At 39.0% G+C, this 14,482-nt stretch overlaps 1 protein-coding gene across 3 annotated transcripts in view; it reads left to right on the top strand.

Annotated features, from left to right (window-relative positions):
* The window catches only part of Fer (FER tyrosine kinase), a 328,203-nt gene that overhangs the window by 219,522 nt on the left and 94,199 nt on the right, over positions 1 to 14,482 (top strand). For all 3 annotated transcript variants that reach the window (XM_075952223.1, XM_075952224.1, XM_075952225.1), the window contains 2 exons: positions 265 to 380; positions 2,470 to 2,564. In XM_075952223.1, the coding sequence (XP_075808338.1) occupies positions 265 to 380; positions 2,470 to 2,564 (211 nt within the window). The remainder of the gene's footprint in view (positions 1 to 264; positions 381 to 2,469; positions 2,565 to 14,482) is intronic.

The following is a 14,482-nucleotide window of genomic DNA, read 5'->3' as shown; positions in this document are numbered from 1 at the left end:
AAAGTTGGTGGGAGAAACCCTCTGTACTTACAGCGGTGTTAATGTGGGCTTCTCCTTTTGCCAAAGCCAAGCATTAAAAGAACCCAAGTTTTCTCCAGTGAAGATTAACCTGTGGCACTGTGGAGGACTGTTGCCCATAATCACTGCGATCCGAAGACAGTAATAAACAGTTAACTCAAAATACTTCATTTTATGCTCTCTTGAATTTTTAGCAAAGATTTGTGGGTTGTCAGGCATGTCCAACAATGCTTCTATCCTTTTCAGGGGAATTTTGGTGAAGTATATAAGGGCACACTGAAGGATAAAACCGCTGTCGCTGTTAAAACATGCAAGGAAGATCTTCCTCAGGAACTAAAAATAAAGTTTCTACAGGAAGCCAAGTGAGTTCTTTAAAATAATATAAAGTTTGTATTTGTAATTCACTGTTGATCAATTTGTTGAATTAAATTCACTATGAGGGAAGTTTTAAAACATCTCCTGAGCTCTGATTTGCCGATGTGGAAGTCAGCACCTCTATGCCCTTCCGAAGTGAGCACTTTCATGGTGAGGGAACAGTTTCTGGTTTGAGCTAGCCTGGAGACCAGTTAGTCAGGCATGGTAGCAATGGACCATCAGTAGTGCAATTGTTCTCCAGGTCCTTAAAAGCACTGCAGCATTGTTTATTTTACTACACACATGTGTTTATATGTAATGCTGTATTCACATTTGCATAGCTCATATATACCGTTAGCTGTATTTATGTATCTTGTACTCTTTCTGGGTATTATACATTTGATTCCTTTCTCAAGAATCTCAGATTTCTTTTTCTGTTCTTTTTTAAGGTGACTTTCTTCTCTATATTATATTCTTAACTCAAATTGAATGGTCCATCTTACCTATCCCTGTTCTGCAGAGAACTAAAACTAATGTGCCTATTTATGAGATCAATTATACCAATTGCATATTTAAAAATGAAAGTATGATTTGAGCAGGGTAAATGAAATAGAAGTATGAGTGGGAGATGAAGGAAGGATGGGTGAGGTCAGGAGACAGCGGGGTGAGGGAACTACGCTCATGGCGTGGATGTCTTCATGCACATCTCCAGTCATAGTCTAAATACGTCTGTGGCCATAGAGTAAATACTAAGTCCTTAAGTGCTGTCTGAGGAATGGAGTTGCAGTCTTCTCATGTGCATTATTGGAAATTCTGTGGACAGTCAGCAGCTGCTTAACAGTGATTCAAAACATGTTTCTTTTAAAATTGTGATTACTTTGTGAATTAAAAGGTTTAATTTATTTTTAGCTGAAATTATGAAGTTTGATATTAGACATATAAGTTCTGTTCACTAAAGCTTATGACTATTCCTCCATAGCCATCAGCTGTATATAGCTGGCTATTCTGGCATCAGTTACATCATATAGCTGTTCTGTGCAGTTTCTTCATTACCATCTTTCAACATTACAAATGTCATTTTGGTTTTTTGATGTTGTTGTTGTTTTGTTTTGTTTTTGATTTTGTTGTTTTATTTTTTTTTTAAGACAGAGTTTCTCTTTGTAGCTCTGGCTGTCCTGAAATTCTCTTTGTAAACCAGGCTGGTGTCAAACACAGAGAGAACTACTTGCCTCTGCCTCATGAGTGCTGGGATTAAAGGCATGCACCACCACCGTCCAGCAACATTTTGGATTAAAGTCAAATATTCTTCAAACTTGACTTTTAATTTCTATTAGAAATTTTGCTAAGTCATTGCTAGTATTTTCTTTATCTCTATATTTTTTTCCTAGTTTATTTTCATTTATGGATCATTATTTTAAATCTAAAATGTTGTACTTAAAGTTTGTTCTTTATTTGTGTATGCACGAAATATGTTTTTTCTAGTTATTTTTTTTTCATTTTCATATGAAAGAATGTGTCAGTTTTCCCGGAGGAGTGAGTTATAATATCAGGGTAAAAAGGGTTCTGTTCTGTTTTTAACCCATGCTTGAAGTCCTCCTACTGTGCAACCTCTACTGAAATACTGTGCTTTTCCAAATGACCACACCAAATGAGCCTCAGCCTCGGTTGAAACTCTTAATTGAACACTTCTATTAGGACATTTTTTAAGAACTCTTGTTTTTGCTGTCTGAAACCTCTCATGTAGTGAAGTGATGTCTGTAACATTTGCCAGCGTGGGATGATTTGAGGATGACTAGATGTTTTGAAGCAGATTCCATGTGTCGTTCCTAATTAGCCTGATTATTAAGCATCGGAGTGGGTACTAATTTTTAAAGAAGTATTTAAGGATGAACAGCTCATTTGCACTTGTGCTATGCTGCCCATATTTATCAATACCTGTTGATGGGCATTTAGCTTATCAGTATTTTCAAGTCATACTGATATTTTAAAAATTGTGTTATGATTAAAGTTTATTCTAATTGCACACATTATGGTAATGATCATAAATAAACTTTGTTTTATTTAACTGATAAATGTATATACTTTTTTCACATCTAGAATTCTCAAGCAATATGATCACCCCAATATTGTCAAACTTATAGGCGTGTGCACACAAAGACAGCCTGTCTACATCATTATGGAACTGGTCCCAGGTAATGTTATTTGAGCGATTTACTTGATGACATTTTAATATCATGTTTTATTGCATTTTTATGTTCAGTCTCTGATATTTCCTTGTAAAGTTTTCAAGGAGTTTTGTATGACATTTTTCTGATAACAAAGCCTACAAAAATGCTCAATATTTTTATAGCTTCTTGAAAAGCCAACATTTTTGAGACAGATTTATTAGACTGTAGTTACACATGGAGTTCAGTTATATATAATATTTATGTGTAAAAGGTGCTTAGAAAAACTGAGCCTTAGTGTGACTCGATAGCACTGCAGGAACCATCTTCTGTTTTGTCCTTGTCTGTCATTTTGAAATCCATCTCCACACATTCTTTCACGGCCACTCGTGAACCATGTGTTGTGTTCATGCTAACACAAGGCTGGGGATCTTCTCAGGACACTTTCATGCCTCTAGCTCCTCAACAACTTATAGCGGCAAACATGGGCAACCTCAAACTGACATGGTCTGTTTAAGGTTTTTCTTGGTTCTCTTGTTTTGGACAATTACAGAGATAAACAGTTTACAGTGCTTCATAACCCAAAAGTGTTTGCTTGGCCCTTTTAGTGCCTACCTCACTTATTTTAAAAGAAGAAATTTAAAAAATTTTAGAAAAGGAATTTGAAAATTATTAGTAACTGTAACCCAGTTCTGTAGATTCCCTGGTCAATGCGGCCTGTAGAATGCGTCCACTGGTTTGGGTTAGCATCCTGTCTTTTCACACTACTTAGTCTGCGGCTGAAATACTCCATCTGTTAACATAACTGCAGCACACATAGATTCTCACTAACTTAATCAAAATGGAACTGTCTGTGATCTGGATGTGAACAAGCACATTCTAAAAACTTAGGAACGGTTGAGTAGCATAGAGTTATTATTAGAATAGGATGTTTAAGCATAAATGCATGCTGATATTTGTGTAGGTACAGAGGAAGCTCTTGGTTAGCAAGAAATGCTACCCAAAAAAAAAAAAGCCTAGATTTGGGAGTAGGCCAAACTTGAAGAAAAGTAACTCATTAGCATGGGTGCCAGGTTCGGATGGCAAACATGAGCTGGATAAAGCCCAAGAGAGTTGTTGTGTACAATAGCCAGGCACACGAATGGCGGTGCAATGGCGAGTATACACTGCTGTTCTGCACACGTTATGAAAGGGAACGCCTTCGAGGCAGCAGGCTGTGCTCTTTCTGTGCCACAGTGCTGCTCGTGTCTTGACTTTTTCTGTCCATTTGACTTGTGATTGTTTCCTAATTACCAGTCATTTCCACCCTCCTGCTGGCATTACTGTAAAGCATTCCCCTTGGTAAAATTTATGTGGTTTATCTGATCAGTATTTTAGCATATTTTCTTTGCTTGTTTCCTTTTTCTTTTCTTTCCTCTCTTCACTTTGCACTTTCCACTCCTGTGGACTTCCTTGGAGATAAAACTCAGCAGTATGATTCATTCAACTTGATGCCTGCTTTGATTGACAAGTGTGTAGCTCGTAATAAATGCCTGTCGTCTAGGAGCTTAAAGTAACTCCTTTATTACCTCACCGTAGTGTCCATTAGAAGTTGAATCTTGACTGGAGTTTCTCAAGCCTTTTTTAAAATGTGAGGCCTAGCTCTCACCTGGGGACTTTTGGGGCTGATCTCCTATCAGGATTGCTCCGGTATTGGCAGACTCCTGTCCTGTCTGTATGGCCTGGGGTTCCCACGTTTGGCCTGCCAGATACTCCATGGGTATTAGATTTCTCAGATTTACATTTTCCTTACCTGCTGGGGATTTGTTGTGATGAGACTGAATCCACTTAGATAATCGCCCTGGAAGAAGGTCAGCTCTGCCCTCTGACTGAACATATGTATGAGAGCGATATCTAATGTTCATAGTATCCTGGGATCAAAATGGGGCATGTGTGCGACACCATCTTTCTGTCCTGCCTACCACGGTAGATTTTGCTACATTTTCTAAAAAACTAGTTTTGTTGTGGAATCTAAAACACTATTAATGAGCTTTCCTTGCAAGTTTATATTAAGCTCATTGGTTGATATGCAATTAAAATGTGTCTTTTGTCCATGCATGATTCTGCAGCATGATTGAGTCATTTGGAAAATATCAGGTCATTAGCATATACAGATCTTTCTAATAGTGACACAGTTCATTATATAATATCCAGGGAGCACATTCATTAATGTCACATGTAATCTCATTAGGAAAGTAATGGGGACACTCTCAGGCTCATAGTAACAAAAGCATGTTTTCTATAATTTTAATTTTAATTTGAAAGATTTTTTTTTATCCCTGGCCATAAAACTTATTAGGCTTTTTCTTTAAAGAGTGAAGCTCGCTTTACTTTTGAGAAAATAACAGCCAAACAGCTTCACTTCTTATAACCATGATTTTTTTCTTTCCTTTCTTTTTAAAAACTGACTTAATGGGATATGTTTGATGCACAGACTAGTGTGTATAAAGTATTTATTTATTGACATGTATATAATTCTTTGAACCCTTTACCCCAACAAGGCAGTGGACACATCTGACACCCTCCTGTTCTCTGTTTTCTCCCTGTGGTTCCTCCCTGGCTTTTCTGGAGCACCCCAATCAGCCACTGGCACACTGCCTGTTCTGTTGGTTAGCATTTCTTAAACCTTTGTGAAAATAGCATCACATAGCATATATTTATTTTTTTCTAAAGTCTTATTCTTAGAATAATTGTGAGATTACTTTACTTTTATGTTTTACTTTTTACTTAGCATACAAAGTAATGTTTTTTTGTGTGACATTTTTCTACGTATTGTTGTACCTTGCTTATATTCGTCCCTTTCTCTTCCCTGCCCTTGTCCATTCCTCATTGGTCCCTTCATTCTCCTAAATAGCCTTTCTCCAGCTTCGTGTGTCGTGTGTGTGTGTGTGTGTGTGTGTGTGTGTGTGTGTGTGTGTATGATACTTTTGCCTAACATTTTACAGTTGCCAGTAGTTTGATTGATGGCTGTCATTTGTTCTACCCATGGTACTATTGTATCCATTTCAAACAAGGTTAGTAACCGCTTTGCAACTGTCCAGTGTGCAAACCATTTCTGAAATGTATCTGCAAAGATTTCAGTGGCCCTGCCCTTGTCAGAGAAATAATCCCTCTGGAATCGTAAAGCCAAATATGTATTTGAGAATTCCAGTTTAAAGTGGATATTCCAAGATGACCCTGTCTTCATTTACATTGTCTTTTGAGTTATGAATACTTTACCTACTTGCTTCCTGATTGTTGGGTAAATACAACTGAAGCTCAGTTCTAAATAGCAGTGGGAAGCAACCACAGGAGCAGGAAGGCCTTTCCATAAGATGACCCCTGTAGTGGGAGCTGCGGGCTGCATTCCTGCCTCCCGGCTCCCGGCTGGCTAGCTTATACCCAGAAATAATTACACGGAAACTGTATTCTTTTACTGTATTCAGTAATCTGTGTGCACCAGTCTTACCAGGAAAGATTCAGCATGTCTGACCTGGCGGCTTGCTTCATCGTGTCTGCCCTGGAGAGGAGCGGCATGGCATCTTCCTCACTTCCTCTTCCTCCCAGCATTCTGTTCTGTTTACTCCACCCACCTATGTTCTAACCTATCTGGCCAAGCAGTTTCTTTATTAATTAACCAATGAAATCAACAGATTGATATATGACACTCCCACATCAGACCCCCATTTCACAACTCAAATGAAAGCATGGGTTTGATTTGGCTTTTGACAAATGATGGACTTAAGGCATGCTGTAGAGTCCAGGAAGCTGTTGCTTGTTTGTCTGGTCAGATCTGCACTGCCACAGAGAGCACAGCAGGCATCAGCTCTAACACTAGACCACCAAGTACAACAGTTTAGGAAGGCCTAAAGGTCTCTTCACTGGAGTTTGGCGGCTACCCCTTCTCTTGAATTCATATCTTCCTGAAGTGAGGGAATATTGGTTCTCAGGTCACACAGAAACTTGGCCTTTGACAAACTCACAAAGTTAACTAAATATAAAGATGACTTACACCTTTAATACTCTTAGGATTATTGTAGAGTTTTATGAAAGTTTTGGATATCATAAAAATATATCTCAGTTTAATAGTATGATTTAAAAGACAAAAGTGAGTTCATTCCATTTCTTTCGTCTGAGTATTTGGGGTTAGGAATTTAGACATGGTTATTAACATCTATCTCATAAGCCCCTCTGAGCTTCTGTAGAAACCTTTCAGTTGCCAGAATTCTTCCTTTTAATTAGTCTGCTCTGTAATTTCTGCAGCTAAGTTTCAGTACATTTTTTTTTTGCCAAAGGAGTAAATTATTTTAAAAAGTAAGAATTTTACTCTCCTTCATGTTGAACTTTAATGTTTTCATTTGATTTTAACATTATCAGTTTCAGTCATGTGACCTCATGGGTATGAAGTCAGCTGAGAAATCCCTGGCACTGACAGCTGCAGGTTACTTGGTAACTAGGTCCTGACATCTGTTTCTTCCTCTCTTCATAGAGAAAGGGCAAACCCAGCTGACAAGGACTAAGGAGCGTGGCTCCTGACTCGCTAAGAGAGAGCTGAAAGTATGAAGAGACGTTTCCTTACATAAAGTTGCCAGTTAAATATCACTCTTCAGTAGCCAAGAAAAAGGACAGGAAAGTAATGCTCAAATTAATGTTCATACAAAACTTGTAGTTGGTCTATATGTTTTAATTTTTTGGTGTTTTGAGATAGGGTTTCCCCATGTAGCCCTGGCAAGCCTAGTACTTGTTTTGTAGATCAAATTGACCTCATATTCACTAACACATGCCTGCTTCTGCCTCTGCCTCTAGAGTGCTGGAATTATAGGCATAAGCTACCATATTGGCATGAAGTTTTTAATGTTACAAATAAACAAAATCCTAATTCAGTGGAATTTGTTTTATGTTTTTTTGTATATGGTAGAATAAATTTGATAATCTATGTTAATATAAACTGGTTCACTGAAGATTTTAATTTGACTAATGATTAAAGACTAAATGATTCTTTTACTTGTTAACTGATACTGTAAATTACATATTTGACTGAATTTTATAATCCAAGTATGAGTGTGCCTAGTTGTCATTATTAGTATCGCAGGTGATACTTTTGATAGAACACGAGACATTGCAGTCAACTTCAGTAAGATGGCATCTGCTAGCCTGTTTCTCCCCTGCAACTGTTTGCTGCTGGCAGCCTAACGCAAACACAATGAGATAGCTGACAGTGGCCAGCTTCACACAGGTCAGCAGCTCTAACAATGACCTGCTGACATCCCACCCCTGCCTGGTCTCCTTGAGTCTGCAGAGCCCTTCTAGTGACCACGCCCTTCTTTAGTGGGTGTTGTTTTCCAGAGGTTGAGTAAAATGCCAAAGACATCAAAAGAAGAAAAGCATTGCGTGTCTGGAATGGGCCTTAACGAAGCGATGCTGGTGCGTTGCCATGGGCACCAGCTCCCGAGGACACTGCAGCAGAGCACCGGGTGCGTTTTCATTACTCATGTGCTTTGTGCTCTGTCACGGCGGGGGTGCCTGTGAGTAGGCAGCGCCCTCGCGGAGGCGGCTGGCGTGGTGAGCAGCATGATGTGTTCCCTGTCTACCCTTGCTCTGAGCTCCTGTTTTCAAAAGGACTTAATGGTACTTGAAGATCCTTGATGGAAAGGGCAGTGTGGGAGTTATGACTACATTTGCGTCCTTCTGCACATGTAAGCGTTCCTCAGTTTGCTGATGAGTTTTATCATTTAGAGGCATCATTTTTATGTGTTTGTAATTATACTTGGAGAAGTCTGAGACTTGCCAGAGATGAACAAGGCTTCAAATAATATTTTAAATAAGAAAACTTGCTTTATTAATGACATTTCAATTTTTTATTTTTTTTTTTGAGACAGGGGTTCTTTAGTTCCTAGCTGCCCTGGAACTAGCTCTTGTAGACCAGGCTGGCCTCAAACTCACAGAGATCCACCTACCTCTGCCTCCCAAGTGCTGGGATTAAAGGCGTGCGCCACCACCACCTGGCCTATAGTCTACTTACTTTTATGCAAATAAAAACTGATAAATTTTGATGAAACTAGCTGAAATTTAAAAAACCCTTCATACAAAATGAAGTTTCATTTGCCTATTTTGCCAGCAAATAGTTTTCTCCAGTAGTCTATGCAGTGCATATTAATCTGGGAATTTCTGTTACTGGAATGATAAGAAACAGTTATTGAGACAGTTGGGAGCTGCAATTATTGGAATCTTTAAACTCAGTTGAACAGAAGTTGTTTTTAATACGACTGCATTCAAGGCAAAGGTGAAAACTGTGTTTCTTTGCTTTCACTGAAATGCTGTAGGTACTCACTGAGACACTATCATGTCGATACCAGATGAAAGCCCCTTTTCAGCAGTAGCCGATGTTATTACAATACTGTTCTTCCTTACATTTTAATATGGTAATTTTTATTTAAAATTAAAAACTCAAGCACATATGAGTAGGAGAAGCTGTCTGTTTCTCTAGCCTTAGCCTCTACCTAAGAGTGTAGGGCAATGGCCCTCCAGGATAATAATGGTGTGTGCATATAGATGAGACAGACCTCATCGGAAGTTAGGAAGTGGGGTGTGGAGGGTCACACAAGGTAGACACTCAGCAGACTGCATATGAGATCATTTCAGTTTTTTCTTGACCATTCCTGCTGGAACACCCATTTACCTGTCAGCAGAAGTAGCCTTCTAGCAGTGACATTGAAACAGTGTTCTTGACAACAAAGAGCAGAGTGTCAATCTTCCGGTCCCCATGTTAGCCTGTTCGTGAAGGAATGACAAGCCTTGCCTGGTGTGATGCTGTTTCAGGTGGGAGCTAAGGGAAAAGGGGATCTCATAGTCTATGATGGCTGCTCCTAACTGGTCCTACCTGTACAAAGTTTTCAGTGTACATACTGTCCAGTCCTGTTGCTTTTGCTGCTCTGTTCTTGGAACTGCACTTGGAACTGTTCTAAGGCCTTGGGCTGGACTTAGGCTCAAAAGCAGAACAGGGCACCTCCTCTTATCTTTATCTGTAGTTTTTAACCCCTTTGTAAAATAGTGTCTGTGTATTCAGAAACTATATCAAAGAAAAATATCAATTTTGTCAAAGACGTGGACTTTATATATTAATATTTATGGAGCAATACTAGTATTCTTTCAGGTGGATGTTACTGAAATGCTCTTATAACTAGGGCCTCTGTTGACCTCTCAGCCGTCCTCACAGAAAGTTACCGAATGTCCATGGTGTGACAAATGTGGAATGCCCCTTGACCAGAAGAAAACTGACCCAAACCACCTCCACTACAAGAAGTATGCCCCTATTGCTAGGACAGGAGGTAGACTGTGTGCAGTGGAGTCAGTGCATGGGGTGGATAGAAAGTGTACAATTGTCAGGGTTAGAATCCTCGGTGTGGGCCAGACAGTTGAGGAAAAGCTGATGGCACTGATGGGTTTCAGCAGCTGAGCATCCCTGGCTTCTGGAGCATTCAGAGGAGAAGAGGAGATGAAGTAAGAGTATCAGTAGATGAGGTGCAGGAGGAATGGGGTTCATAGCAGAGCCTTGAAGATCAGAGTGAGGATGTCTATCAGTTTGAGCTATTGGTGATAATTACTTTGAAATGAACAGGTTCCCACTTTCCTTTTCATCTGCCCAGGGAAATAATGTGAGTAGAACGTTCATCTGTGTCATACAAATACAGTGGAAGATTCTCAAGGTTCCCCAGGCCCACTTTACTGTATCAGGTGGATAGCATGTGCATATTTTTACTGTGTTGTCCGCTTTGATAACTTTGAAAAAAACTTAAAGGATGTCCTTGGTATTCTAGTTGCTTCCTGCTTAACTTGTCTCTAGCAAGGTTAATTACTTATAAAAATTTCGTGTTTTCTTTCCTCTTTTCCCCGGGAGTTCTTTGATCATATTTAATGTCTCCTCATTGGTTTCTTCTTGTTTTACCTTATAGATTTTCAGATACTATATAACATGAAATATCTATCTCTACAAATTCATTGTGAGGGTTGCACTTTGTGCTAAATGTTATATAGCCTCTTGTCATTGGAAATAAGGAAACAATATTGGAAACCACTGTAACACTGGCACTGTGGAAATGTCATTGCCTTATTGACCTTCATTTGCCCTTCCTGTAGAACTAACATGGATTATCATTCTTACTATTTATAGGTGCACATGTCAATTCCAGACACAGCTGTGGCTGAGATTGAGTGCCCAATAAACCCCTTAGGAAATGAAGTCTTTGCTGGAGAGATTAAATTTGCCTGTGTTTTTCAGTGTCAAACTTGGAAAATGGCAGAATGTGCTATTGGGTGAAAGCATTGTGAGTGGTGTTAAAGAAATGACTGTGCAGCACGAGAATTACTCGCCTAAGACAGTCCAGCCTAGTGCCTGCTGCAGACTGTAGATAAGCCTGTAGGGCGTGTTCTTCATTAGTAAATTAAAGGCAAAGAACTCAGCCTATTGTGTGTGGAGCCATCCCTGGGCTGGTGGTCCTAGGTTCTATAAGAAAGCAGGCTGAGCAAGCATGGGAAGCAAGCCAGTGAATAAACTCTGCTCCATGGCCTCTATATCATTTCCTGTCTCCAGATTCCTGCCCTATTTGAGTTCTTGACTTGGCTTCCCTCAGGGGACTATAATTCTGGATATGTAAGCCAAATAAACCCTTCCTCTTATAGTCGTTCAAATAGGAATGGCCCCCACAGACTCATGTGTTTGAATGATTTGCGTATAGGAAGTAACTCTATTAGAAGGTATGGCCTTGGGGAGTCACTGTGGCCTTGTTGGAGAAAGTGTTTCACTGTGGGGGTGGACTTTGAGGTCTCGGATGCTCAAACTAGGCCTACTGTGGCATTTTTCTTCCTGCTGCCTGCCAGTCTGGAACTAGAACTCTCAGCTACCTCTCCTGCTCCTTGTCTGCCTGCATGCTGCCTTGCTTTCAGCCATGATGATAATGGACAAGACAAGGATAATGTTTGCCTTTATAAGAATTGCCACTATCTTGGTGTTTCTTCACAAGAGCAGAAAAGTAACTAAGGCATACAAACTGAATATAGATTATATTTTCAGTGTGCTGGGCTATTAGATTCATATGTGCCCAGATAATTCATGATAGGTGGTACATGCTTTTTTGAAATCCGTCAGTGTTTACAAAGCATTTGAGCTCAGGTGGTTGAGCTAGGATGTTAAATAGCTACAGATGGTCTGAGGACACTCTATTTTCTTCTCCCTTTGGCTTCTCCAACCTAGGCCCAAACATGCAGTTAGAGATCGCTCTGAATGTAGTGCAACACCAAGTTGTAAATCTTAATTAAAAAATACTGTGAGAATTTTCCGATATTTTTCATCATTCAATTTCACAGATCCCTTACCTGAACTTTGAAGAAGATGATGTCATATCACAGGGTTAAAAGATTGGATACTCCTATCAGAATATTAGTGACATTTCAATAGTTATATAATAGAGCAGGTGCTGCTAATACATAAATCAGTCTATTTGCAAGCATGAACATTTTAGACTATTTAAGGAAAGCTTAAACATGGTGGAATTACAATAGCAGCTTTCCATGGACTATATTGTATGTGGAAATTTCCTGTCTCAGAGTCTCTCAGTCCCAAGTACCCAGCAGCCATTTCCCAAATTACCACACAGAGGCTTAATATAACTTAGAAAGGCTCAACCAATAGCTCAGGCTCATTATTACCTAGCTCTTATATTTTAAGTTTACCCATGTTCCTTATTTATGCTCTGCCACTTGGCAGTACATTTTCTCAGTACAGCATGCCCATCTTGATCTCTCCATGTCTGGCTTGCAACTCCAACTCTGCCCTTCTCCTTCCCATCATCCTCAGTTTGGTCACCCCACCTCTATTTCTTCCTGTCTGACTACTGACCAATCAATGTTTTATTAAACCAGTTTGAGTGACAAATCTTTATAGTGTGCAAGAGGGTTATTCCACAGCACTATATATTTCATCAAATTCAGATAGAAATATAGAGGATAATATTTGGGTTTTTTGTTTTGTTTTGGTTTGGTTTTCAGTTTATGACTGCGTTACTTAAGGTAACATTTACCATAACTTCTAAAGTATGTTTTTTGTAAGTTATAATGCGCTAAATTCACGTGACTGTGTTGCATCAATACATTCTTTGCATTAGTGCCTTTCCTCTGTTGCAGGTTATAATGCAGGAAGCACTGTATGTAGTTGTCATTCCCTTACACTCCTCTAGGTGGAATTTCTCAGTTTTGTTTTTCAGTCTTGACAGTTTGAAGGAAAGGTTCACACCTGGGTGTCTTAACTGTTTTCCCAGCCAGAGTTTGTTCAACTTTGTTTTCTCCTCATGATTCAGCCGAACCCGGTGATGGAAAAGTACCACAGAGGTTAAATTCAAATGGCATCACATTCTGTGAGGCAGTAGTTGGTAATAGCCACATAATATCCCTGGTGAGGCTACACTTGAATAGGCCTTTCTTTGAGTCAGATGTGTCTGACTGTCTCTAACAACTCATGTATTCACTCCTATTGTCCTTGAGAACATATTAAGATCCTAGAAAAGGAATTACTTGACAATATACTGTGTCCTTGGGACTGAAGAGATGATCAGTGGTTAAGAACAGTTTTTGCCCTCACAGAGGACTGTGCACCAACATGATGATTCACAACCGTATGCAACTCCAGTTCCAGGGGATCCAACACCCTCTTCTGAACTCTTCAGGCACCAGGCCCATCATATATATAGGCAAAACATTCATCCACATAAAGTAAAATAAATAAAAAATATTTTAAATATTCTACGTCTCCATCTTAGTGTCTTTAACAATATGAAGACTTACCTTTTTAAAGTCTTTTAACACTTGGATTTCTTTTTTATTCCTTCAAATTAAAAACCAGAAAGTAGCCGGATTGTGGTGATGCATGCTTTTAATCCCAGCACTTGAGAGGCAGACACAGGTGAATCTCTGTGAGTTTGAGGCCAGCCTCGTCTATAAAGCAAGTTCTAGGAGGACCAAGGTTGTACAGAGAAACTCTGTTTCAAAACCAAAACAAAACAAAACCCAGAAAGTAAGAAAGAGAATTAGGTTTTTTTTATTCCACCAATAATTACAAAATAACTACAGAACACACACACAAATATATTAGACATTATATGTGCAAAGGTATTTACTAATATGTTTCTGGTGTGAAAAGTTAACCTTTGCATTGGAAACGTAGGAAAGTAGAGCTTAGCTGTGGAAGCCTTCACATAACAGGTCTGTATGATTCTGTCCACGTAAAAGGCTCATTCCTTCTGAACTTGTGTCATCTGGCCCCTTTTAGCATCTAAAGTATCAGTTTTGAATGTGTCACTTGTGTTACAAACCAAACTCTTCATGAATAACTAACAGTGAAGATACTTGTGGTTCACATCACACTTCTAATTTAAATGTCACTAATATTGTGGGAACCACATTTATTATACATACAAGCTCTTTTGCTTTAAAATGAGCACCTAAGAGCTACATTATCATTTCCCAACGATCATACGTAAATGGCCAAAAATTCATGAAAAATGTTTAACATTACTAAATACAAATCAAACATTCAATGAGATAATGTCTCAGCCTATAAGTTAAATCTTGCCATTAAGTATGAAAGTTTCTCATACTTAACCTTATACTTAAAGTATAAAAGTTTCTCATAACTGGAAAAATAAAAGAAGAACTACCAGATGGCCCAGCCGTCTTAACACTGGGCATGTGTCCAGAGAAAATGAAATATGTTTTCTGAGAGATGTCTGCATTCCTTTGTTTATTGAAGCAAAGTTGATACATGCCAAGAGATGTAATCAACTAAAGCATTGTTCATTAATCAATAAGTGACTGAAGAGAATGTGATACGTGTATTCCCTGGAGTATTAGATTGCCAATCAGGATGAAATCGTGGC

This window comes from Microtus pennsylvanicus, chromosome 17 (assembly GCF_037038515.1).
Source record: "Microtus pennsylvanicus isolate mMicPen1 chromosome 17, mMicPen1.hap1, whole genome shotgun sequence".
Taxonomy (NCBI): domain Eukaryota; kingdom Metazoa; phylum Chordata; class Mammalia; order Rodentia; family Cricetidae; genus Microtus; species Microtus pennsylvanicus.
The sequence above is the reverse complement of the archived record's forward strand: the minus strand, read 5'-3'. Positions and strand labels throughout refer to the sequence as shown.